The sequence below is a fragment of the Pan paniscus genome, chromosome X, assembly GCF_029289425.2.
Source record: "Pan paniscus chromosome X, NHGRI_mPanPan1-v2.0_pri, whole genome shotgun sequence".
Taxonomy (NCBI): domain Eukaryota; kingdom Metazoa; phylum Chordata; class Mammalia; order Primates; family Hominidae; genus Pan; species Pan paniscus.
The window spans coordinates 135,099,541-135,125,084 of NC_073272.2; the positions used below are offsets into that span (position 1 = coordinate 135,099,541).

The following is a 25,544-nucleotide window of genomic DNA, read 5'->3' on the forward strand; positions in this document are numbered from 1 at the left end:
CACTACTTTAAATATGTCCCAGAGATTCTGGTATGTTGTATCTTTGTTCTCATTGGTTTTAAAGAGCATCTTTATTTCTGCCTTCATTTTGCTATTTACCCAGTAGTCATTCAGGAGCAGGTTGTTCAGTTTCCATGTAGTTGTGCTGTTTTGAGTGAGTTTCTGAATCCTGAGTTCTAATTTGATTGCCCTGTGGTCTGAGAGACAGTTATTGATAATTTCTGTTCTTTTCCATTTGCTGAGGAGTGCTTTACTTCCAACTATGTGGTTAATTTTGGAATAAGTGTGACGTGGTGCTGAGAAGAATGTATATTCTGTTGATTGGGGGTGGAGAGTTCTGTAGATGTCTATTAGGTCTGCTTGTTGTAGAGCTGAGTTCAAGTCCTGGATATCCTTGTTAACTTTCTGTCTTGTTGATCTGTCTAATGTAGACAGTGGGATGTTAAAGTCTCCCATTATTATTGTGCAGGAGTCTACGTCTCTTTGTAGGTCTCTAAGGACTTGCTTTATGAATCTGGGTGCTGCTGTATTGGATGCATATATATTTAGGATAGTTAGCTCTTCTTGTTGAATTCATCCCTTTACCATTATGTAATGGCCTTCTTTGTTTCTGTTGATCTTTGTTGGTTTATAGTCTGTTTTATCAGAGACTAGGATTGCAACCCCTGCTTTTTTGTTTGTTTGTTTTCCATTTGCTTGGTAGATCTTCCTCCATCCCTTTATTTTGAGCCTATGTTTGTCTTTGCATGTGAGATGTGTCTCCTGAATACAGCACACTGATGGGTCTTGACTATTTATCCAATTTGCCAGTCTGTGTCTTTTAATTGGGGCATTTAGCCCGTTTACATTTAAGGTTAATATTGTTGATCCTGTCATTACGATGTTAGCTGGTTATTTTGCTTGTTAGTTGATGCAGTTTCTTCCTAGTATCGATGGTCTTTACAATTTGGCATGTTTTTGCAGTGGCTGGTACCGGTTGATCCTTTCCATGTTTAGTGCTTCCTTCAGGAGCTCTTGTAAGGCAGGCCTGGTGGTGACAAAATCTCTCAGCATTTTTTCGTATGTAAAGAATTTTATTTCTCCTTCACTTATGAAGCTTAGTTTGGCTGGATATGAAATTCTGGGTTGAAAAATCTTTTCTTTAAGAATGTTGAATATTGGCCCCCACTCTCTTCTGGCTTGTAGAGTTTCTGCTGAGAGATCCGCTGTTAGTCTGATAGGCTTCCCTTTGTGAGTAACCCGACCTTTCTCTCTGCCTGCCCTTAACATTTTTTCCTTCATTTCAACCTTGGTGAATCTGACAATTACGTGTCTTGGGGTGGCTTTTCTTGAGGAGTATCTTTGTGGCATTCTCTGTATTTCCTGAATTTGAATATTGGCATGCCTTGCTAGGTTGAGGAAGTTCTCCTGGATCATATCCTGAAGAGTGTTTTCCAACTTGGTCCATTCTCCTCATCACTTTTAGGTACACCAATCAAATGTGGATTTGGTCTTTTCACATACTCCCATATTTTTGGAGGCTTTGTTTGTTTCTTTTTACTCTTTTTTCTCTAAACTTCTCTTCTCGCTTCACTTTATTCATTTGATCTTCCATCACTGATACCCTTTCTTCCACTTGATCGAATCTGCTACTGAAGCTTGTGCATGCATCACGTAGTTCTTGTGCCATGGTTTTCAGCTCCATCAAGTCATTTAAGGTCTTCTCTATACTGTTTGTTCTACTTAGCTATTCGTCTGATCTTTTTTCAAGGTTTTTGGCATCTTTGTGATGGGTTCGAACATCCTCCTTTAGCTTGGAGAAGTTTGTTATTACTGATCTTCTGAAGCCTGCTTCTGTCTACTTGTCAAAGTCATTCTCCATCCAGCTTTGTTCCATTGCTGGCAAGGAACTGTGATCCTTTGGAGGAGAAGAGGCATTCTGATTTTTAGAATTTTCAGCTTTTCTGCTCTGGTTTCTCCCCATCTTTGTAGTTTTGTCTACCTTTGGTGTTTGATGATGGTGACCTACAGATGGGGTTTTGGTGTGGATGTCCTTTTTGTTGGTGTTGATGCTATTCCTTGCTGTGTGTTAGTTTTCCTTCTAACAGTCAGGACACTCAGCTGCAGGTCTGTTGGAGTTTGCTGGAGGTCCACTCCAGACCCTGTTTGCCTAGGTATCACCAGCAGAGGCTGCAGAACAGCAAATATTGCAGAAGAGCAAATATTGCTGCCTGATCCTCCCTCTGGAAGCTTCATCTCAGAGGGGCAGCCGGCTGTTTGAGGTGTCAGTCGGAACCCTACTGGGAGATGTCTCCCAGTTAGGCTACCTGGGGGTCAAGGACCCACTTGATGAGGCAGTCTGTCCATTCTCAGATCTCAAACTCCGTGCTGGGAGAACCACTGCTCTCTTCAAAACTGTCAGACAGGGACGTTTAAGTCTGCAGAAGTTTCTGCTGCCTTTTGTTCATCTATGTCCTGCCCCTGGAGGTGGAATCTACAGAGGCAGGCAGGCCTCCTTGAGCTGCGGTGGGCTCCTCCCAGTTTGAGCTTCCTGGATGCTTTGTTTACCTAGTCAAGCCTCAGCAATGGAGGACGCCCCTTCCCCAGCCTCACTGCCACATTTCAATCTTGGACTGCTGCGCTAGCAGTGAGCAAGGCTCCATGGGTGTGAGAACCACTGAGCCATGCACAGGATACAATCTCCTGGTGTGCCGTTTGCTAAGACTTTTGGAAAAGTGCAGTATTAGGGCAGGAGTGTCCCGAGTTTCCAGGTACCATCTGTCACGGCTTCCCTTGGCTAGGAAAGGGAATTCCTCGACGACTTGTGCTTCCCTGGTGAGGTGACGCCCTGCCCAGCTTCAGCTCACACTCTGTGGGCTGCACCCACTGTCCAACGAGTCCCAGTGAGATGAACCTTGTACCTCCATTGGAAATGCAGAAATCACCTGTCTTCTGTGTTGCTCACACTAGGAGCTGTAGCCTGGAGCTGTTCCTATTCGGCCATCTTGGAATAATCTCAGTCTTATCCATATTCTTTCTAGTAAACCCCTTTTGTTTCATTAGCTCAAACTCACATCCACATGTTTCTGAAATATCTAACACTCCTCTTCGATTTCTTCTCACAATTTCAAAAATTTCCTTAGTTTTCAGTGGATTTCAGGGTAACTGTATTCTAATAATGTCAATGATAGGAACACATTTATTTTCCGTAGCTGCAATACTTTTTTCTAGTCAACCTCATAACTAAGGGACTCCCATAATTTTGATGAATTTCTACATGCATTTTGCTTCATTCTTGAACATTACACCACTTACCTTTGGTGCCTTAACTGTCTAAATAATTTTAGCATAATTTTAAAATGTTTACTTTTAATTGATACAGTCCATGTAGAGTAAATGTGCTCTCTAACACATAATAAAGTAATTTACATTAATTGTGGATACTTGTGTGATTTAAAATATTTAGTCATTACACTGATGTACATAAAAATTTATGTAAAGATACAAAATAAATAGTTATAAAGAGTAAAAAATTTCACCCCAGGCTTCTGAACAAATCAGACTTTTAAAAACTCTTGAAAATAATTTTTTAAACATGAAATGAACACCAATGTAATTTTCATAACTGCCTTCAGTGAATAAAGTACAAAAGTTTCTTGATAATTGCTATTTTCCTGGGAAAGAATACTTTTTCAGAAAATATTTCATATTTGATGAAATTCCATTTCTGAAAAGTCAAATATTTTAAGGAATAAAATTTGCATGACCTACTTGAGGGTTCTTTAGAATATTTTCAAAAATTGCACAGACATATTTGTAATTACATCAAACTATTTCTTTTTTCCACCCTGTGGCACTATGGATTCCATGAGCATAGAAAGAGAACAATTGCCAGCTTCCCTCAGAAGGAAGTAGTGGCCTTCAGAAGAATTGCAAGTGAGACGTTTTTCAGTAATAGGCCTGTGTCACCCATGTGTCCCCTCCACATGCATGACGCTCAGGGCTCTGCAGGTGCAAGGGCAAATCCTGCCTTTATTTTAAATTTTGATATATTGTTCATTGTGGATGTTTTGTATTAATTTTGATTTTTGAAAAATTATGGCAATCCACTTCTCATCTTGATTACCAAGTGCCTTGCTTTCCCCCAAAATTTTGCCTCATTCATCTGAACCAAGTCCTGGCCCTACCCTGCCTGCTTCCCTGTGGACTTCTCACTGTGTGATGTCTTCGGCTACTCCCACAGGCAGACAGATTCTCGGCTCATTGCAACCAGAGGCACCCTAATGCATAAGATGGTGAAACGCCAACCATGTGGCCTTTTCGCCATCATCTCCCCAGTGTCTAGGAGAGAACCAGCACTGGAAAACCCTTGAGGAACATTTGTTGAATGAAGGAAACATCATAACGAGTGTCTGAAGATTGCTTTAAGCTCCTGATGGGAAATGATTGGTGTTCCAACAAAGTGGCTTTCAAAAATCTTTAGAATAAAGGAATTACAGAAACACACCGCTCTGTGGCCAGGGAAAGCAATCTCCCCAGACACGACTGTCAAGGCCACAAGGAACGTCAGACATCAGTTATCCCGGGATTGCCATTTTCCAGAGATATTACAAATGAGGCCCAAGAAGGGAAAGACAAATCCCAGGTCATAGGCAGCTAAGGCTGGAACAGAGTCTAAGAAGCCAAATGTCCAGCCTGCCTGCTGCACAGAGCTGCTCCTTGCCCAGACCCAGGAACCTCAAGTATTTGGGGTGAGAGCCTCTCTGCTTACTGAAGGCAGTATTTCGGCAAACGCGCCCTCACTGGGTGCTTCCACTCTATTCTTCTAGCACAAAATATGGTTTAGCAAGTCCAGAAATGTTTCTCTCCTTGTCCAGTATTATACTGAGATAACAGCCTTATACAGACAGCATAGTCCTATAAAAATACTATATCCGACCAATTTTACATAACAGCTCCCTTTTATACAGATGTTTAACATTAGATAGATATTTAACATTATATATGCATATATACACACATATATGTTTGTGTGTGTGTGAGATCATGTGACTGCGTTTTTCTCTATACATGTTTATTATTATTATTATTATTATACTTTAAGTTTTAGGGTACATGTGCAAAATGTGCAGGTTAGTTACATAAGTATACATGTGCCATGCTGGTGTGCTCCACCCATTAACTCGTCATTTAGCATTAGGTATATCTCCTAATGCTATCCCTCCCCGCTCCCCTCACCCCACAACAGTCCCCAGAGTGTGATGTTCCCCTTCCTGTGTCCATGTGTTCTCATTGTTCAATTCCCATCTATGAGTGAGAACATGCGGTGTTTGGTATTTGGTCCTTGCGATAGTTTACTGAGAATGATGATTTCAAATTTCGTCCATGTCCCTACAAAGGACATGAACTCATCATTTTTTATGGCTGCATTGTATTCCATGGCGTATATGTGCCACATTTTCTTAATCCAGTCTATCATTGTTGGACATTTGGGTTGGTTCCAAGTCTTTGCTATTGTGAATAGTACCGCAATAAACATACGTGTGCATGTGTCTTTATAGCAGCATGATTTATATTCCTTTGGGTATATACCCAGTAATGGGATGGCTGGGTCAAATGGTATTTCTAGTTCTAGATCCCTGAGGAATCGCCACACTGACTTCCATAATGGTTGACCTAGTAGGAAGAATCAATATCGTGAAAATGGCCATACTGCCCAAGGTAATTTATAGATTCAATGCCATCTCTATCAAGCTACCAATGACTTTCTTCACAGAACTGGAAAAAACGACTTTAAAGTTCATATGGAACCAAAAAAGAGCCCCCATCGCCAAGTCAATCCTAAGCCAAAAGAACAAAGCTGGAGGCATCACGCTACCTGACTTCAAACTATACTACAAAGCTACGGTAACCAAAACAGCATGGTATTTGTACCAAAACAGAGATATAGATCAATGGAAGAGAACAGAGCCCTCAGAAATAACACCGCATATCTACATGTTTTTTAAAGATCAGGAGGAACTGTTTGCTTTCAGCTGGCAAGGACAGCAAAACCCTTTTCCTTCCTACCTCAGTCTTACATCACCTCTCTAAGTGATACAGGCAGGAGGCAAAGAAACTCTAGGCAGACAAGGGTGAGTCCTTGGTGCAACCCCACCTTCAAGCTGAAAAGCCTGAAGTGAGGACTTCTATCCCATCTTGGCCACTTCCTGTCAATTGGTTCTTTCTGAATAATTTTTTTTTACCAATCAAATTTTGCCTTTTCCAAAACCACCTACGGCCCACCCTGCCCCATGTCCCATGTTTGTAAAGACCCCAGATTCAGCCTTTACGAATCTTTACAGAATTCAGCCTTCTCCAGTAGAGAGGAGAAGCAGCTGGACATCAAGGAGAAGTGACTTGACTTCGGAGATGACAGCTAGAGGTCGGGGAGAAGCAATTTGACTTCGGAGGAGAGAGGCAGAGAGGCGATTTGACTTCAGGGGAGAGTGACCTGCCCTTCACGTCCCCTTTCCAGCTGCCTTTTCCCCTGAAAGCTGCTTTCATCGCAAAACAAAATTCTCTGCACTCACCATCCTTCAATTAGTCTGTGTGACCTCATTCTTCTTGGGCACCAGACAAGAATTTGGGACCCACCAAGTATGAGTACCCAAAAAGGCTGTCACACTGGCCCTTTGCCCTTGCTGATAGAGGGCAGCCACCCCATGCGATGAGGCAAAGGTCCCACTGAGCTGATAACACACCGCTGTCCATGGATGGTGGAGCTAACAGAGCATTGTAACACGCACTCTGGGGCCTTGGGGTTGCAGGCACTCCTACCCGGATGGTGCCACAGTGCCTGCATGGAGGTTGCTCCTGCCAGCGCCAAAGCAGCTGGCCAGTTGCCACACTCACTTGTCTACGTATTCCCTCCCATGAGGGGTGGTGTGCGGTGGGCCCGAGGAAAAGGAGTTTGCTCCTGCTGGTGCCAAAGTGGCTGGGCACCCCTGTCACGAGTCCTGTGAAGGGGTCAAGAAAGTATCCTGCATCATAAACTTATGTCCCAAACTAGTCCTTAGGGATCTTGATCTCCTTTCCTTCCCACCATGTGACACCATTTCTTTGCATTGAGGACATTATGCTGATTGAGCAGGACCTAGCAACTACTCTAGACACACTGGTAACATACTGACATGACAACCGAAGTATTAATTTGCACAAAAAATCAGGGGCCTTTTAACTTAGTGAAATATCAACATAGTACTTATCAGGTGAACAGCAAGTTGGTACATCTCACCCTTCCTACCATTCAAAGAGGACACGCAAAATATAGTGGGCCTCCTTAGGTTCTGATGGTGGTAACATGTACCTCATCGAGGTGTGCTGCTGTGACTTATCTTCTAATGACCGGAAAATCTGCTACTTCTGAGTTTGGCCTAGTACAAGAAAAAGCTCTCTGAACCCACACCTATGGCTCCAAGGGCAGCTTCCTTAGGAACAGAGTTGTCAGAAAAACAAACAATAAAAAAATCCCTAGGCCTGGCTTACTTTTCTTTCTTTATAATGGGCTGGCAGCACCGCTGTTAATTTTCTATTGCCACATAACAAATTACCCCAAATTGAGCAGCCTAAAACAACACACATTAATTATCCACACTTCTGCAAGTCAAGACCAGGAAGGTTCGACCGGCCTGTCCGCTGAGTGTCTCCCAAGGCCAGCTCAAAATGTCAGGCCGGGTGGGTGCTGATGTGGAGACTGCAGAATAATCCACTTCTAAGCTTATTCAGGTTATTGCTCATTTAGACGTAGTTCCTTAAGGTGGTAGGAATGTGGTTCCCCTTTTTTTGCTGGCTGTCATCCAGAAACTGCACTAAACACCTAGAGCCATCCTATACCTTCTTGGGAGCACTGCTTTATCCTCAAAGCGGGCCTGCTGTGTCACATCCTTCTTGCACTTTGATTCCCTTACCTCTTCTTCTGCTCCTTGGTAAGGAAAGTGCTCTGCTTCTCAAGGATTCCCCTGCCAGGTCTGGCCCATCCACACCACATTCATGTCTCAGGGTCAACTGACTTGAGACATTAGTTATCCAGCAAAATCCCACCATAGCAGTATTTGGATTACTGCTTGATCAAGTATACAGGAGATGGGAGTCTGGGGAATCAGACTACAGCTGTCTCAGTCAGCTCGAGTTGCTATCACAGAATACCACAGACTGGGTGGCTTCATCACCAGACATTTCTTTCTCAAGGTTCTGGAAGCTAGAAATCCAAGATCAGGGTGCCAACATGCTCAAATTCTGGTGGGGGGGCCTCTTCCTGGCTTGCAGTCAGCCACCTTGCTGTATCCTCACATGTTGAAGAGGCATGGAAGAACAAGTTCCCTTTTCTCTAATTATAAGGGCATTAATCTCATCATAGGGACCCAAACATCATGAACACATCTAAACCTAATTACCTCCCAAAAGCTCCACCTCCAAATATCATCCCACTGGGAGTTAGGGTTTCATCATATGAATTCTCAGAGGACACAAATATTCAGTCTGTTCATAATGCCTGTCTACCACAAAAGCCAGAAGCGGACAGCTTCATTACGACAGGCCCAACTGGGATAGCTCTGAAGGACAGTGGTGAAGGGAAATCCTCCAAGAGGGAAGATGCTTGAGCAGTGTTTCTGTGTGGAGGAGAGATGGCCAGACTATAAGTATGCATCCATGTTTAGGCCGTGTCTCGTTTATTGGCTGTATGATCAAGGACTTTGTGGACACATGATTGAAAATTTATGACAAGGAGGTCTGGGAAAAAATATGTGGATAGAGTAGTCCAAATGGATATACAATGTGAAGATACTTAGGTCTCATGAGAGTTCTCAGCAAAGGGTAACCTCTGTAGAGCAGAATGTTAATAATCTGAAGGATAAAGTACCTATTATCTAGATATTAATCAGCCTCTTTCCCCAACATTGGTGTCATAACCTCATGAGCTCACAGAGTGGCCAAGGTGACCAAGGATAGAGATTTTGCTTCAGTAGCATGGACTTCCACTCACCAAGGCCAACCTGGCTACAGTTGATAGAGACATGAGACAGCCAGGGGTCCCTGGTGAAACCCCGCCTTCAAGCCTAAAATGGCCTGAAGGTTGAGAAACCAGACTGCTGCTACCGAATGAAACCCGCAGCCAGAAGAACTGGCACTGTTTGCTAGCCCATTCCCAACTGATTCTTTCTTAATATTAGCAACATGTGTACTGGGGGAAGGGTGTGGAGCCACGGGAAGTTTGCACCTTGTTCAGGGGTGGCGGTGTGGAGCCTGGTCTCTTCGGTTCCTGTGCGGTGGCCCGGAATCAATCTGTGAGATGGGGGCCTCTTAGCAGGACTCCCTCTCGCTTTGCTGAGAGATTTTTTTTCCTCCCTATTTTTCCTTCTTAACCAATAAATTCAGCTCCTCACCCTTCAATGTGTCCGTGAACCTAATCTTCCCCGTTTGTGTGAACTCGGTTTTAACTGAACTAAGGAGCAAAATTCTGCAATATAGTCATTGCTGAGTGTACAATCTGCCAGAACAGAGAGCAACACTGAGTCTCTTATATAGCACCTGTCTCCAGCGTGATCACCCAGTTACCAGATGGCAGGTGATTACATTGGACCACTTCCACTATGGAAGGGACAGGGCTGTGTTCTTACTCAAATTGACACTTATTCTGAATATGGATCTTCCTTCCCAACCACAGTAATTTCAGAAAATCAACATCTGTGCACTTAGAAAACGCTTTATTTACCATCATGGTATTCCACACAGCATCACCTCCAAACAAGGCACTCGCTTCCCAGAAAATAAAGTGCAGTGATGGGCCCGTGTTCGTAGGAATTCACTGGTCTTATTATTTATATCTCCCTATCCCCCATCATCTTCTTTATAGATATGATACTGTCTTGGCCTCATTGTTTTTTGATTCCAAATCAGCCTCCCAATGTGTCCCCCATAATCTGAACCTGACTGGATGAACAGAAACTGGAATGGTCTTGTACAACTCGGTTACAGTGCTAGCTAGGTGGCAATACCTTGCAGGTCTGAGAAATTACTTTTAGGAAGCAGTGTTTGCTGTATGTCTGCATCCAACATAGTCTGCTTTCTCTCCAATAGTCAGGATTCATTCGTCTTAGAATGAAGGAGTATAACTGGGAGTGTCTCTACTCACTTTCCCCACCGTGAACCACTAGCATAAGTGCTTCCTGTCCTTCTGATTTTAGGCTCTCCTGTACTAGAAGTCTTAGTTCCAAAAGAAGAAATGCTTTTGACAAGGGACACAACAAGGATCGATGCTGCCAGCAGGCCATTTTGTTCTCTTCATCACTTTCCATCTAGAGGCAAAGGAGGGGGTCATCTACTGGCTGGGGGTGATGAACCTGACAACCAAAGGGGGATTAATTGCACTACACCAGGGGCTAAAAAGAGTATGTTTGATATGTCTACACAGCTTCTTAGTCCTCTCGTGTTTATTACACTTAATGGAAAATTACAGCAACCCAATCCAGGCAGGATATCTATTGGTCCAGACTGTTCAGTAATGAAGGTTTGAGTCATCCTGCCAGACCAAGCATCATGACCAGCTGACATGCTATCTCAGGGCAAAGGGAATGAGAAATGGGTAGTGAAAGAAGGCAGTTATAAATACCAGCTACAACAATGTGAGCTGCTGCAGAAACCAGGACTGTAATACCAAATACCTTGCTGAGTTATTAACTCATGCCCCTCCTCAGGCAGAAGAACAAACAAACAAACAAAAGTGCAGCTTTTATTAAGGGAGATTTATTAAATATAAAAATTTCCCTCTTTTTTTTTTCTTAGCTTTTGGAAGGGAATTCTCTTCACTTCAAAATTATAGGGAGTTTCAGCAATAACCTGTTCCATCCTGCCGCGTGTATCCTTGTATCTCCTTGGTCTTTGCACTAACACAATTATTTTTTTTTCTCATGTGCTTAACTTTTCTGAGATGGCAGTGGGAATCTATTTCTTTAAGCACCTTCTCGAGTTGCTGAATTAAGGCAACTTTTTTAAACCTGAAATTAAAGAGGTATTCCATTAACCAGAGTATACCTACAGCACCTATGAGATGTAAGAGGTAGTAGTGGATACAAAATAGAGTTCACAATCGACATGCAAATAAAAAATGCATCCTCATGGAAACACACAAACTAGAAAAATACAAAGTGAGTCAACTGAGGGCCCACGCCCACTCCCAGATTATGGTAAATTTGGAAGGCTCCATGGCATTGGAAGAAAGTGTTAGAATAAGATAATATCAACCTAAATGCCTGTGGAAGTAGCATGACTATGATTGAGGGCCAGGGATTAGGAAGAACAAGGCACGATTTGTTCCTGCCCCTGTCCCAAATTGGGCGCAAGTGCTTAAAACAACAGCAGAGTTCCTTTTTGCACCCACCTTGCTGCTTCCTTGATGGTAAATTCAACAAATTGTCTCTTGACTTTCATAGATCCTTGTACTTCTTCAAGGAAAATGAAAATTCTTTCATAATCTGAAGATATTTAAAAACATTAGTATTTCTACAATTATGAAAATGAAATATACCTCAATCTTAGTGCATCCACTACCACAGTATACATTTTTCATGGGTTACAATGTTACGTAGTGTTTGTGTTTGAATGCTTAAATCACAACATCTGTATATTACTAAGGAAACTATTGTGAACACTAACAAAGGAAAACAAAACATTTAAGCAGATGTATTAGAAATTTTCAGTGAAATTAAATAGAAGTCATGCTAAATCACATACAGATCTAATGCAGCCCAACAATGAGCTCAAGAGGCAGCTTAATTCTGTTCTAAATCATAGAATAAGATACTTGGCATGCTTTCGTTGATAGACATTCTTGCACTACTTACTTTGCCCAAACCTTCAAACTTCTTTCATTAATTGACATTTTATATCTTGATTATTTTTTTTGCCATGGCAGGAGATATCTGTGGAGTTTCCACTGAAGACATTGCTATGACTGGTGGGTCACCTGCAGAGACACTGTAGTTTTTGGTGCCTACCGCAAATTCATTACTATCATGTTTGTAAAGCAACTCCTCTCTGCTGAGACTAGTGAAGTCGTAAGAGAAAGAATCCAATGCGTTGAGTGGCATACAATCTTCTGTCATATTTATAAGCTCTAGTGGAGCAGAATTTGACAGGAAGTCATCAGGAGGCATTTGACCATTTTCCATCTCCTCCTCTTGGATATTGTGAATGACAGTAGCATCTGGAATCCAAATGAAAAAGTTGAGCTGTGAGGTAAGTGCATTATGTCACCCCCACAGCTATATCCATCTGAGGCTCAGTTTCTAGGATGTTATCTCATAAAGCAGGAAGATACACCAGGTGGCTATCCGAGACCCCTCAAACTGAGCTCAAGTAGGATAATACAACAAAATCACCTTCTTCCCTGCAGGACGCTATGCATGCATATGGAAACCATAGGACAGTACAAGCAATACACAAACATACACAGATCCTTGGTACTCCTGGATGAAATACCAGCTCCTGACAGATTAATATGCCCCGGTGGAACTGTTGACAAGGAGTTATCAGGTGCTTGTTTTTCATCTTCTCTTCATGGACATTGTGAGTGGCGGTGTCATCTGGAAACAAAACGAAGAGGTCGAGCTGTGAGGTAAGCCCATAATGACAACCCCATAGGGATATCCCACTGATGCTCAGTTTCTAGGAAATTATCCCATAAAGCGGGAGGATATAACAGGTGGCAATCAGAGAACCCTGAAATTGATGCAAGAAAAGATTACCGCAAAACCACCTTCTTCCCTTGATGCCACTATGCATGCATATGGAAATCAAGTAGGACAGTACAATTCATAAGGAAACACACACAGATCCCTGGTACTCATGGCTGGAATCCTAGCTCCTGCCATGTTAATAAGTCCTCATGGAACACTTGACAAGAAGTTATTAGGTGCTAGTTCGTCATTTTGTGTCTTCTCTTCATGGACATTGTGAGAGATGGTAGCGTCTGGAAACCAAACAAAGAGGATGATCTGTGAGGTAAGTCCATTATGTCAACCCCCAGGTATATCCTTCTGAGGCTCAGTTTCAAGGAAATTATAAAGCAGGAGAGGATATGCCAGGTGACCATCTGAAAACCCTCAAACTGAGCTCATGAAAGATAATACAACAAAACCACCTTCTTCCCTTCATGACACTACGCATTCATATGGAAAACAAGTAGGACAGTACAACCAGTAAACAGACATACACAGATCCCTCGTACTCATGGCCAGCATACCAGCTCCTGCCAAATTAATAAGCCCTGGTGTAACAGTGCACAGGAAGTTATCAGGTGCTGGTTGGCTGTTTTTTATCTTCTTTTCACTGACATCGTGAGTGATGGTAGCATCTGGAAACCAAATGAAGAGGTTGAGCTGTGAGGAAAGTGCATTATGCCAACCCCTCAGGGTATATTCCTCTGATGCTCACTTGCTAGGAAATTATTGCACAAAGCAGGAGGACATGCCAGGTGGTGATATGAAATCCCTTAAATTGAGGTCACAATAGATAATACAACAAAACCACCTTCTCCCCTTCATGACACCATGCACGCATATGGAAACCAAGGAGGACAATCCAACTTATAAGTTAACATACACAGATCATTGGTACTCATGGCTGGAATACCAGCTTCTGATGTATTAATAAGCCCTGGTGGAACAGCTGACAAGATATTATCAGCTGCTTGTTGGCCATTTTCCATCTTCTCTTCATGGGCATTGTGAGTGACAGTAGCACCTAGAAACCAGAAGAATACATCAAGCTGTGAGGTAAGTGCATTATGTCAACCCTACAGGATATCCCTCTGATGCTCACTTTTTAGGACATTATCTCATAAAGCAGAAGGATATACCAGGTGGCAACCTGAGACCCCTGAAATTGAGCTCACAAAAGATAATACAATAAAACCACCTTCTTCGACTTATGACACTGCATGCATATGGAAACCAAGTAGGAAACCAAGTAGAAACAACTAGTAAACAAACAAACATCCCTGGTACTCATGGGTGGAATACCATCTACTGACACATTAATAAGCCCTGGTGTAACGGATGACAAGAAGTTATCAGGTGCTGGTTGACCGTTATTTATCTTCTCTCCATGGACATTGAGATTGACTACAGCATCTGGAAACCAAATGAAGAGGTTGAGCTGTAAGATGAGTGTATTATGGTAACCCCACAGGTATATCCGTCTGATGCTCAGTTTCTAGGAAAATATTTCGTGAAGCAGGAGAGGGTATGCCAGGTGGTGATCTGAGAACACTCAAATTGAGCTCACGAAAGAAGGTACAACCAACCAAATCACCTTCTTCCCTTGATGACACTATGCATGCATATGAAAACCGAATAGGACAATCCAACTTATAAGCAAACATACACAGACCCTTGGCACTCATGGCTGGAATACCAGCTGCTGCCATGTTAATATGCCCTGGTTTAACAGTTGACAAGAGGTTATTAAACTGTGGTTGGTTATTTTCCATCCTCACTTCATAGACATTGTGATTGATGGTAGCATCTAGAAACCAAAGGAAAATGTTGAGCTGTGAGGTAAGTGCATTATGGCAACACCACAGGTATATCCCTGTCATGCTCAGTTTCTAGTAAATTATCTCATTAAGCAGGAAAGGATACACCAGGTAGTGATCTGAAACCCCTCAAACTGAGGTCACGAAAGATAATAAAAACAAAACCACCTTCTTCCCTTTATGACACCATGCCTTCATATAATAACCAAGTAAGACAGTACAAGTAGTAAACAAGCATACACAGATCCCTAGGACTCATGGCCGAAAAACCAGCTACCGCCATGTTAACACGCTCTGGTGGAAAAGTTAACAAGACATTATTCAGTCGCAGTTGGTCATTTTCCATCCTCTCATCACAGACATCGTGAGTGACGGTAGCATCTGGAAACCAAATGTTGAGGCCGAGCTGTGAAGTAAGTGCATTATTTCAACCCACAGGTATATCCCTCTGATGCTCAGCTTCTAAGAAATTATTGCATGGAGCAGGAGGACATGACAGGCGGGGTTCTGAGACCCCTCAAATAGAGCTCAAGAAACATAATACAACAAAACCACCATCTCCCCTTCATGACACTATGCATGCATATGGAAACTAAGTAGGAAGATCCAATTAGAAAGCGAACATACACAGATCTCTGGTACTCATGGCTGGAATACCAGCTCCTGCCATATTAATAAACCATGATAGAACATTTGACAAGACATTATCCAGTTGCGGTTGACTATTTACCATCCTCTCTTCATGGACATTGGGATTGACAGTAGCATCTGGAAACCAAATGAAGAGGTTGAGCTGTGAGTTAAGTGCATTATGTCAACCCCACAGGTATATCCCTCTGTTGCTCAATTTCTAGGAAATTATCAAAGAAAGCAATATGCCAGGTGGCCATCTGACATCCCTCAAATTGAGGCTAGGAAAGAATGTACAACAAAATTACCTTCTACCGTTCATGAAAATACGCCTGCTTAGAGAAACCAAGTAGGACAGTGCAACTAATAAGCAGACATACGCAGATCCCTGGTACTTGTGGATGAAATTCCAGCTGCTGCCATATCACGAAGCCATGGTGGAGCAGTTGACAAGACGTTATCAGGTGCTGGTTGTTGTTATTTATCTTCTCTTCATAGACGTTGTGAGTGACTGAAGCATCTGGAAACCAAATGAAGTGGTTGAGCTGTGAGGTAAGTGCATTATGTCAACCACACAGGCATACCCCTCTGATGCTCAGATCTAGGAAATTATCTCATAAAGAAGGAAGATTTACCAGGTAGCAATTTGAGAACCCTAAAATTGAGGCCAGAAAAGATAATACAACAAAATTACCTTCTTTCCTCATGACACAATGCATATAGTGCATAGTGGAAATGAAGTAGAACAGTATACCAAGTTAGCAAACTTACACCGATCCCTGGTACTCATGGATGAAATACCAGCTGCTGCTATATTAATAAGCGCTGGTGGAACAGTAGTGACGACATTACCAGGTGCTGGTTGGCCATTTTTTTTATCTTCACTTCATGGACATTGTGAGTGACGCTAGCGTCTGGAAACCAAACGAAGAGTTTGAGTTGCAAGATAGGTATGTTTTGTCCCATCCTCCCCCAGAGGAACAGCTATGTATTAATCAGTTTCTAGGAAATTATTTATTTCATGAAACAGAAGGATTTACCACGTGGAAATCTCAGATCTTGCAAACAGAGATCAGGTTAGATAACACAATAAAACTACCTTTTTACTTCTTGGCATAATGAATACATGCAGTAAAGAAGTACGACAGCAGAATAACATTCACAGGTTTTAGTACTCATCATTTTGTATCACCTTGCTGCCCTTTACATTTCTCATTTGATATTATTTTTATAGTTCACCTATAAATGCCGTGCTGTACACAGCAGGAAGCGAGACTAATTGAGCCCTCCTTAACCTGCCTCCTTTCTACCTCAAATATTCTGAAAAAATAGAGGTGGCTATTGGAGTTGAACACTCTTATCTCCACTCCATCATCACACATCTGTGTTTTTTATGATTCTACAGATCCTTCCCCTTTGTCTAGAAAAAGTGACTTTCTTTTCACTCCAGGTCTGACACCTCTTTCATTTATTCATCATCTGTGGCAGGCAGCATGCCAGGAGCTGGGAATCAGCAGTAAACAGCCCAGAGAGCAATGTTCCCTGCCCTTGTGGAGCTCACATCCTCATGGGACAGTCAGACAAAACATGTACAATGAACAAATGAAACAAACAGCGCTGAGCTGGTGTTGGGGAAGCAGTCCATGGGCCTGTGGGAGACAGCAGCAGAGGGAGCCCCCGGGGCTGCAGCTGGTTTGGCAGGGCCTTCTGAAGAGGTGCCATTGGGCAGCGCTTGGAGGAAGAAGCAGAGCCTCCTGTGCAGAGGCAGAGGGAGAGTTCCAGGTTGTGGTGAGGCCAAGGGTAGGGAATGGAGTGGGGATGGACCGGGCACTACAGAGGTGAAGGACAGAGGCAGAGAGAGCCAGGAGGAAATGGATGGGACCCACGTTAGGAGAGGGTGACAGAGGCCAGGCTGTGCAGAGGCTCGCAGACCAAAGCTAGTTCAGGGTCTGTTCTGAGTGCTTAGGAGAGATGAGGATGGGTTTTCAGGAGGGACATGGATGATGTGATTTACATGCTGACATAATTATCTAGCCACAGGGTTAGAGAGTATGCTATAGATGAGCGAAGATTAGAAACACAGAGCTAAGAAGGTATCGTACTAGCTTGAAGAGAGATCAGTGCATACTGGAGGGATAGAGAGAAATGGTTGGATGCAGAATTTATACTGGGCATCGACTGCTGGACTTGCTAAGAGATGGGAAATGAGAGAGTAATAAAAGAGTCATAAGATAACTCATAAGTGACTTTAAGTATTTTGACTTGAACTACTAAGTAAAAGTACACCAGGGGTGTTCAGGAGGTGTTAGGCAACCGACTGTGAGAGCTGAGTGCTGCCAACTCTTCCTGAATCTGGTTTAGTCACCTTATGTTGACAGTTTGAACTAGATCATGGTGGGATTATCCGCACTATGGATACCTACAAACTCTAAAAACCAGGACTTCTCAATCCCCCATACCTGTGAACAGCTGGTTGTTACACCTCTGTGGATGTTTCACCTAATGGACAGTATCTTTAGCTGAAATAGTGAAGGCTGAAAGTAGTGTATTTTTGGAGAGAGGGAGGTCAGAAATTTGAACATGTAGAGCCAGTTGAATTTTAGATGCCTATTAGACACTCAATAGAAATACCACGCATGTAGTTGTATTTGAGTCTGGATTTCAGGAGCAAGTTGTAGTGTAGAAGTATAATGGTGAGAATTCTTATAGTGTGAATCATTTAAAATTCTAAGATGGCATGGCATCACCTAAGGAGATAGTATAGTGAAGAGAAGAGAGTCTAGGATGAAGCTTTGGCGCCCTGAAATATTTAGAGGTGGGAAAGGAGAGGAGAAAAACAAAAAGGAGAAGGAAAATGAGTCTCTAGTAACAGGGTAAGAAATCCAGGTGTCTCGGGACCCAAGAAGCTTTCCGTGCAGGAGGGAGTAAACAACTGTGTCGCATTCTGCTGAGAGATTAATGCCAAAGTGCAGCAAACACTGGTGACCTTGATGATAGTAGTTTCATTGGAATACACTAAGAAGAAGCCAGACTGCAGTGGGTTAGAGCGGAATGTGAGGACAGGCAGAAAGTGAGCAGACCCATCCTCTTGTTGAGCCCACCATCTCCTTCTGCCTCAGGAACCTGCTTCATTCATCTAATGCTTGCAGCAACTCCAAATTGTTGCACCTAATTAGAACCTTACCCTTCCACTTGCAAATGTGCTCATATCTGTTCATCCCTCAAGGACATGACTACAAATGTCCTTTGACATGGTTGAGCCCCAAAGATTGGATTCCCCCTCACCTTCCTGTTTGTTTAACCACCGCGACATACTCTTCCTTCTCTTAGATGAAGAGTGTCTCTTGGATTTTCTGGAACGTTTCTGTTTGCTTTGATGCCCTGTTGCAACCTGATTTACTTCATCACTCCTTGTTTGCTGAAAAACATCAGTGAACATATTCCATTAAAGACAAATCCAACCATTGCAAAGTCACAGTCTTCATATGCATACACAGCCATGCATTTATATCGTTAATATAAAGTTTTAGTCACAGGTGAAAGATTTCTCATCACTCAACACACACGACCCTCTCAGAAAAGGCAAGCTAATTTTAATCTAGTCTCAGTGAAACAAGGGAAGGTAAAATACAAGGTGTTATCCAAAGTCAAACATGGTACAGTCATGATAAATCAGAATGCTTGGGGAATGAGTGGTTTTCATCAACCAAAGGAATAAACATATGGTTATATATCTAATGAATTACACATCATTTTGTCTCAGCCCTTGTTAGGGGACAAAAAAAAATAAATACCTTTCTTATCTTTCAGTGCTTTAAAACTACACATTAACAAATACTGATTAATACTTCATTAGGTAATACATATAGATAGTGAACGGTAGGATAAATTGAAAAGGTAAATGTTCCCACACCTCCATAGTGGGAACATTTACCTTTTCCATCTATACTACCTTTCAATATCTATGTGTATCATTATGCATATCATATAGATACATATAGATATCATTATATCTATATGTATCACTACCTATATGTATCTATATGCTTCATTTCCCAAGCATTCTGATTAATCTTGACTATACCATGTTTGACTTTGGATAACACCTTGTATTTTACCTTCCCTTGTTTCACTGAGACTAGATTAAAATGAACTTGTCTTTTCTGAGAGCATCATGTGTGTTAAGTGATGATAAATCTTTTATTCCAATATGTTGATCTTGGAGACAGACAGGGGTAGGGCGTGCTTTGCAATGTTGATGGTAGCTAAAACATGAAATTCAAGGGTATAGTAGGTAAACTAAAAGCTGTTTTCATCAAAGGATAACCGAAGAATATGCTCCTGACTACCAGAGGTACCAAGAAGAGGTGGTACTTTTTCTATTGAAAGTATTCAAAAAATTTGAAAAGGAGGGACTCCTACCTAACTCATTTTATGAGGCCAGCATCATCCTGATACCAAAACCTGGCAGAGATACAACAAAAAAAGAAAACTTCAGGCCAGTATTCCTGATGAACATCGACGCAAAAATCCTCAATAAAATTCTGGAAAACTGAATCCAGCAGCACATCAAAAACTTATCCACCATGATCAAGTTGGCTTCATCCCTGGGATGCAAGGTCATTTCAGAATAGGGAAATCAATGAATGTAATTCATCACATAAACAGATCTAATGACAGAAACCGCATGATTATCTCAATAGATACAGAAAAGGCCTTTGATAAAATTCAACATCCCCTTATATTAGAGGCTGTCAATAAACCAGGCACTGAAAGAAAATACCTCAAAATTAGAAGAACCATATATAACAAGCCCACAGCCAATATCATACTGAATGGGAAACAGCTGGAAGCATTCCCCTTGAAACTTGCACAAGACAAGGATGCCCTCCCTCACCACTCCTATTTAACATAGTATCAGATGTTCTGGCCATGGCAATCAGACAAGACAAAGAAAAAGGGTATTCAAATAGGGAGAGAAGACATCAAATTATCTTTGTTTGCAGATGACATGACCCTATATCTAGAAAATCCCTTCGTCTCAGCCCAAAAGCTTCTTAAGCTGATAAGCAACTTCAGCAAATCTCAGGATACAAAATCCATGTGCAAAATTGCTAACATTCCTATATACCAAAAGCAGGCAAGCAGAGAGACAAATCATGAATGAACTGCCATGCACAATTGCTACAAAAAGAATAAAGTACCTAGGAATACAGGTAACAAGGGACGTGAAGGACCTCTTCAAAGAGAACTACAAACCACTGCTCAAGGAAATCACAGAGGACACAAACAAATGGAAAAACATTCCATGCTCGTGGATAGGAAAAATCAATATTGTGAAAATGGCCATACTGCCCACAGTAATTTAGGGATTCCATGCTATTCCCATTAAACTACCATTGACATTCTTCACAGAGTGAAAAGAAGTTATTTTAAAATTCATAAGGAACCAAAAAAGAGCCAGAGTAGCCAAGACAATCCTAAGCCAAAAGAAGAAAGCTAGAGGCATCACGCTACCTAACTTCAAACTATACTACGGGGCTACAGTAACTGAAACAGCGTTTTCCTGGTACAAAAACAGATATAGACCAATGGAACAGAATAGAGAACTCAGAAATAAGATCACACAGCGATAACAATCTGTTCTTCTACAAACCTGACAAAAACAAGAAATGGGGACAGGACTCCCTATTTAATTAATGGTGCTGGGAGAACTGGCTAGCCATATGCAAAAATTGAAACTGGACCCCTTCCTTACACCTTATACACAAATTAATTCGAGATGGATTAAAGACTTAAATGTAAAACCCAAAACTATAAAAACCCTACAAAAAATATAGGCAATACTATTCAGGACATAGGCACCGGCAAAGATTTCATGACAAAAATGCCAAAAGCAATGGCAACAAAAGCAAAAATTGACAAACAGGATCTAATTAAACTAAACAGCTTATGCATAGCAAAATGAACTATAATCAGAGTGTACAGACAATCTAGAGAATGGGAGAAAGCTTTTGCAATCTGACCATCTGACAAAGGTCTACTATCCAGACCCTACAAGAAACTTAAACAAGTTTACAAAAGGAAATCAAACAACCCCATTAAAAAGTGGGCAAAGGACATGAACAGACACTTCTCAAAAGAAGACATTCACGCAGCCAACAAACATGAAAAAAAGTTCAACATCACTGATCATTACAGAAATGCAAATCAAAACCACAATGAGATAACATCTCTTGTCAGTCAGAATGGCAATTATTAAAACGTCAGGAAACAACAGATGCTGGCAAGTTTGTGGAGAAAAAGGGCTGCTTTTACACTGTTGGTGGGAGTGTAAATTACTTCAACCATATGGAAGACAGTGTGGTGATTCCTCAAAGATCCACAGGCAGAAATAGCATTTGATCGAGCAATCCTATCCCTGGGTATATACCCAAAGAAATATAAATCATTCTATTATAAATATACAAGCACGTGTATGTTCATTGCAGTACTATTCACAATAGCAAAGATGTGGAATCAACCCAAATCTCCAGCAACGATAGACTGAATAAAGAAAATGTAGTACATATACACCATGGAATACCATGCAGCCATAAAAAGGAACGAGATCATGTCTTTGTAGAAACATGGATGGAGCTGGAAGCCGTTATCCTCGGAAAACTAATGCAGGAACAGAAAACCAAACAGTGCATGTTCTCACTTATAAGTGGGAGCTGAATGATGAGAACACATGGACACATGGCTTGGGGGCACACACAATGGGGCCTGTCGGGGGAGGCCTGGGGGTAGGGAGAGCATCAGGAAGAATAGCTAATGGATACTGGGCTTAATACCAAGTTGATGGGTTGATAGATCTAGCAGACCACCATGGCACATGTTTACCTATGTGACAAACCTGCACATTGTGCATATGTACCTCAAAACATAAAAGTTGAAAAACAAAGAATATGCTCCTGCATTAAATATGCAGGAGTATATTTAATAAAATTTATAATTTATAATAAATTATAATACAATAAATATATTATATTATAAATATATCTATAATAAATAAATTATATAATATAATGTAACAATATAATAAAATCATATATTTATTAATAATGAATATATTCATGTTTATTAATATGAATATATTCACGTTTATTAATATGAATATATTCATGTTTATTAATATGAATATATTCATATTTATTATTAATCAATATATTCATGTTTATTAATATGAATATATTCATGTTTATTAATATGAATATATTCATATTTATTATTAATCAATATATTCATGTTTATTAATATGAATATAATCATATTTATTATTAATCAATATATTCATGTTTATTAATATGAATATATTCATGTTTATTAATATGAATATATTCATGTTTATTAATATGAATATATTCATGTTTATTAATATGAATATATTCATGTTTATTAATATGAATATATTCATGTTTATTAATATGAATATATTCATGTTTATTAATATGAATATATTCATGTTTATTAATATGAATATATTCATGTTTATTAATATGAATATATTCATGTTTATTAATATGAATATATTCATGTTTATTATTAATCAATATATTCATGTTTATTATTAATCAATATATTCATGTTTATTACTAATCAATATATTCATATTTATCACTAATGGATATATTCATATTTATTAATAATCGAAATATTCATATTTATTATTAATGAATATATTCATATTTATTATTAATCAATATATTTGTATTTATTAATAATGAATGCATTCATATTTATTAATAATCAATATATTCATATTTATTATTAATGAATATACTCATATTTATTATTAATGAATATACTCATATTTATTATTAATCAATATATTCATATTTGTTATGCAAATTTATTAATACTTAATAAAATTTACATTTACTTTATTAACAATAAATATTAATAACAGTAAACATATTTATATTTATTATATCAATTTTATTACATATACTATTTAATAAAAACATTTATATATAATGTTGATTTAAAAATTTTCCAAACAATTTTCATTTCCTATAAAATAGGGGCTTAGAATGTGTGAAAACATTTTTACCGAACATTTACTACCATCCAGTTACTGTTCTCAACGCTTTACATGTATTAACTCAATCCTTGGCCAATCCCTATGAGTGAGGTGCGATTCTTATCTCTATTGTTAAAAAAGAGAAAATAAAGGCACATAAAATTGAGGAAAAGTTTAATTAATTGAGGAGTTTTCGGGCTGTGGTGGAATAACTTCAGTCTGGTTTTATTACAGAAGAGATTATTGCCTACCTGTGTCCTTATACCAATGGTCTGTTCCACAACTGCAGATGCAATCTCCTTTGTCTTCATGTTTTAATGGTGAAGTTAGTATGTCTATCTCATACACAACACAAAACTCACATTAAGATCTCCATTAGGACAATCCAATTATGGCAACATTACCTAGTGCTTCATATTCCATGAGGAATACTTAGTCATTTTTTAGATAGAGCACTAGAGACTTGGATAAGAGAAACAGAGACTGTAGACTGTAATCTCGATATGAAAGGAGTTATTGTGGGGAGTGGGAAAGAATATAGAGTCTGGAGTCAGAAAGGTATGCGTTCAAACCCTGGCTCAATCTCCTATCATGTGTCACTTGGGGCAAGCCATTTGATCACTGTCAGCCTTGATTTCTTACTAAAGGGGATATAGTAATACGTATCTGCAGAACAATTATGAGTATTAAATGTAATAATTAAAAACTTCAGTTCCTTGTTTAATGAATCCACTCTTGGTTCAAAAAATTCCCATTTTATGTTCACATAAGAATTCCTGTGTCATGTTTTATCTTTTAAATCAAAAGAATTAACACCTATAGTTCACATTTATTTTTTCAATAAGAAAGTAATTATACTAAAAACGTCACAATTAGGGCGGAAATAGAAATAGTTATCTTACCTGCCCATCATTTGTAAACACGTAGCCAACTGTATGAAGTTCTTCAGGTGGAGTTGGTTGACTCGTTTGAAGTGGAGAAGCCTGTATCTGCAGATAGTCCTCATAATTAACTATGTGTGTTACTAGAACACTTTGATTTATAACTGGGACATAACTGGCACATAAATCAGTGCTACACAGCTGAAATATATGATCCTCTTGAGAGTACATGATCACAGACTGTCTTAGTAATGTGTGCCTTGGCACCAAACACAGTTTAGAATCTCATATCTAGAATCTATATCATGTTCCGTGATCTAGAATCATCTCCCTTTACCTAAGTCATGACTCAGTCCACCCTCACTACTTCCTATAGGTTCACACCACTAGGTTAAACAATTCCCTTATGCCTCCAGCTCAGTTTGAGAATGGGCTGACCTCCCTTACACCACCATCCCAACTAAAAATATAATTCTAAATATTAATACTTTAATATTTAGAATGCCAATTTTCACTGAATTATTCAAGTTCATTTTTTAAAGCTCAAAGGAGAAGTATGTATTAATGAGCACATACACTGTCCTACTTAACTTACCTGCCCATTATTTATAAACACACAGCCAAGAGTATAAAGTTCTTCAGGTGGAGCTGGCTGACTCGTTTGAAGTGTCCGATTTGAAGTGACTGACTCCTTTGAACCAGCATCTGCAGATATTCCTCATAGCTAACTATGTGTGTGTGACTAAAACACTCTGATTAAAAACTAGAACATAAATGGCAAAGAAATCGACACTATTCTCCCCATTGAAAGGGTGTAGGCTCCGTGGCATTCTCTTATCATCCAGAGAACGCTGAGTAGTGGGCCTAACCCTCTTTGGATAACTTGCTGAAATCTATAGATATTTTTCCCTGGAAAAATACCCTTACACACAAACTTGGTGTATAATTTCAGAAGTGTGACCAGCCTGAGATCTGATTAATTTAGTGGACAGATGACCCCACTTAAAATCACCAACATTGGGGTACAGAGGGTTTGTAAACTGATGCCAATTATCCTGGGCACTATCAGCTTTGTTATTTCCATATAAACAAGGAATTCTCTGCTGAACTCAACAGCGGTAGGCAGTGTCATATAGTATTTGCGTGTGCAATCTCTGAAATCTGACAGACCTAGGTTCTGTCACTTTTCCAAGTGGTTAAACCTGTGAGGGATGCTTAAATGTGCACTCTACGATTCTATTTCCATAAAATGGGCATAAAATAGTATCTAATTCATGGCGCTCTCATAAGGATTACCAGAGATAAAGCACAAAGAGGATAGTGTATGTGCTGGCTAATACATACTTTCTTTAAGCTTGAAAAAAATAAAGTTGTGGGATTCAGTGAAAATGGACATTCTAAATTTTAAAATATT

At 40.1% G+C, this 25,544-nt stretch overlaps 1 protein-coding gene across 1 annotated transcript; it reads right to left on the reverse strand.

Moving 5' to 3' along the window:
- Positions 1 to 10,798: 10,798 nt before the first annotated feature.
- LOC100987809 (putative SAGE1-like protein) lies at positions 10,799 to 24,361 on the reverse strand. The gene is given in 14 exon segments (XM_034949500.2): positions 10,799 to 11,015; positions 11,399 to 11,492; positions 11,862 to 11,915; positions 11,918 to 12,248; positions 12,499 to 12,602; positions 13,232 to 13,372; positions 13,621 to 13,761; positions 14,040 to 14,150; positions 14,410 to 14,544; positions 14,795 to 14,935; positions 15,565 to 15,660; positions 15,663 to 15,704; positions 18,470 to 18,602; positions 24,152 to 24,361. Coding segments are annotated over 14 exon segments (1,902 nt in total). The 3' UTR covers positions 10,799 to 10,846.
- Between the last annotated feature and the right edge of the window lie 1,183 nt (positions 24,362 to 25,544).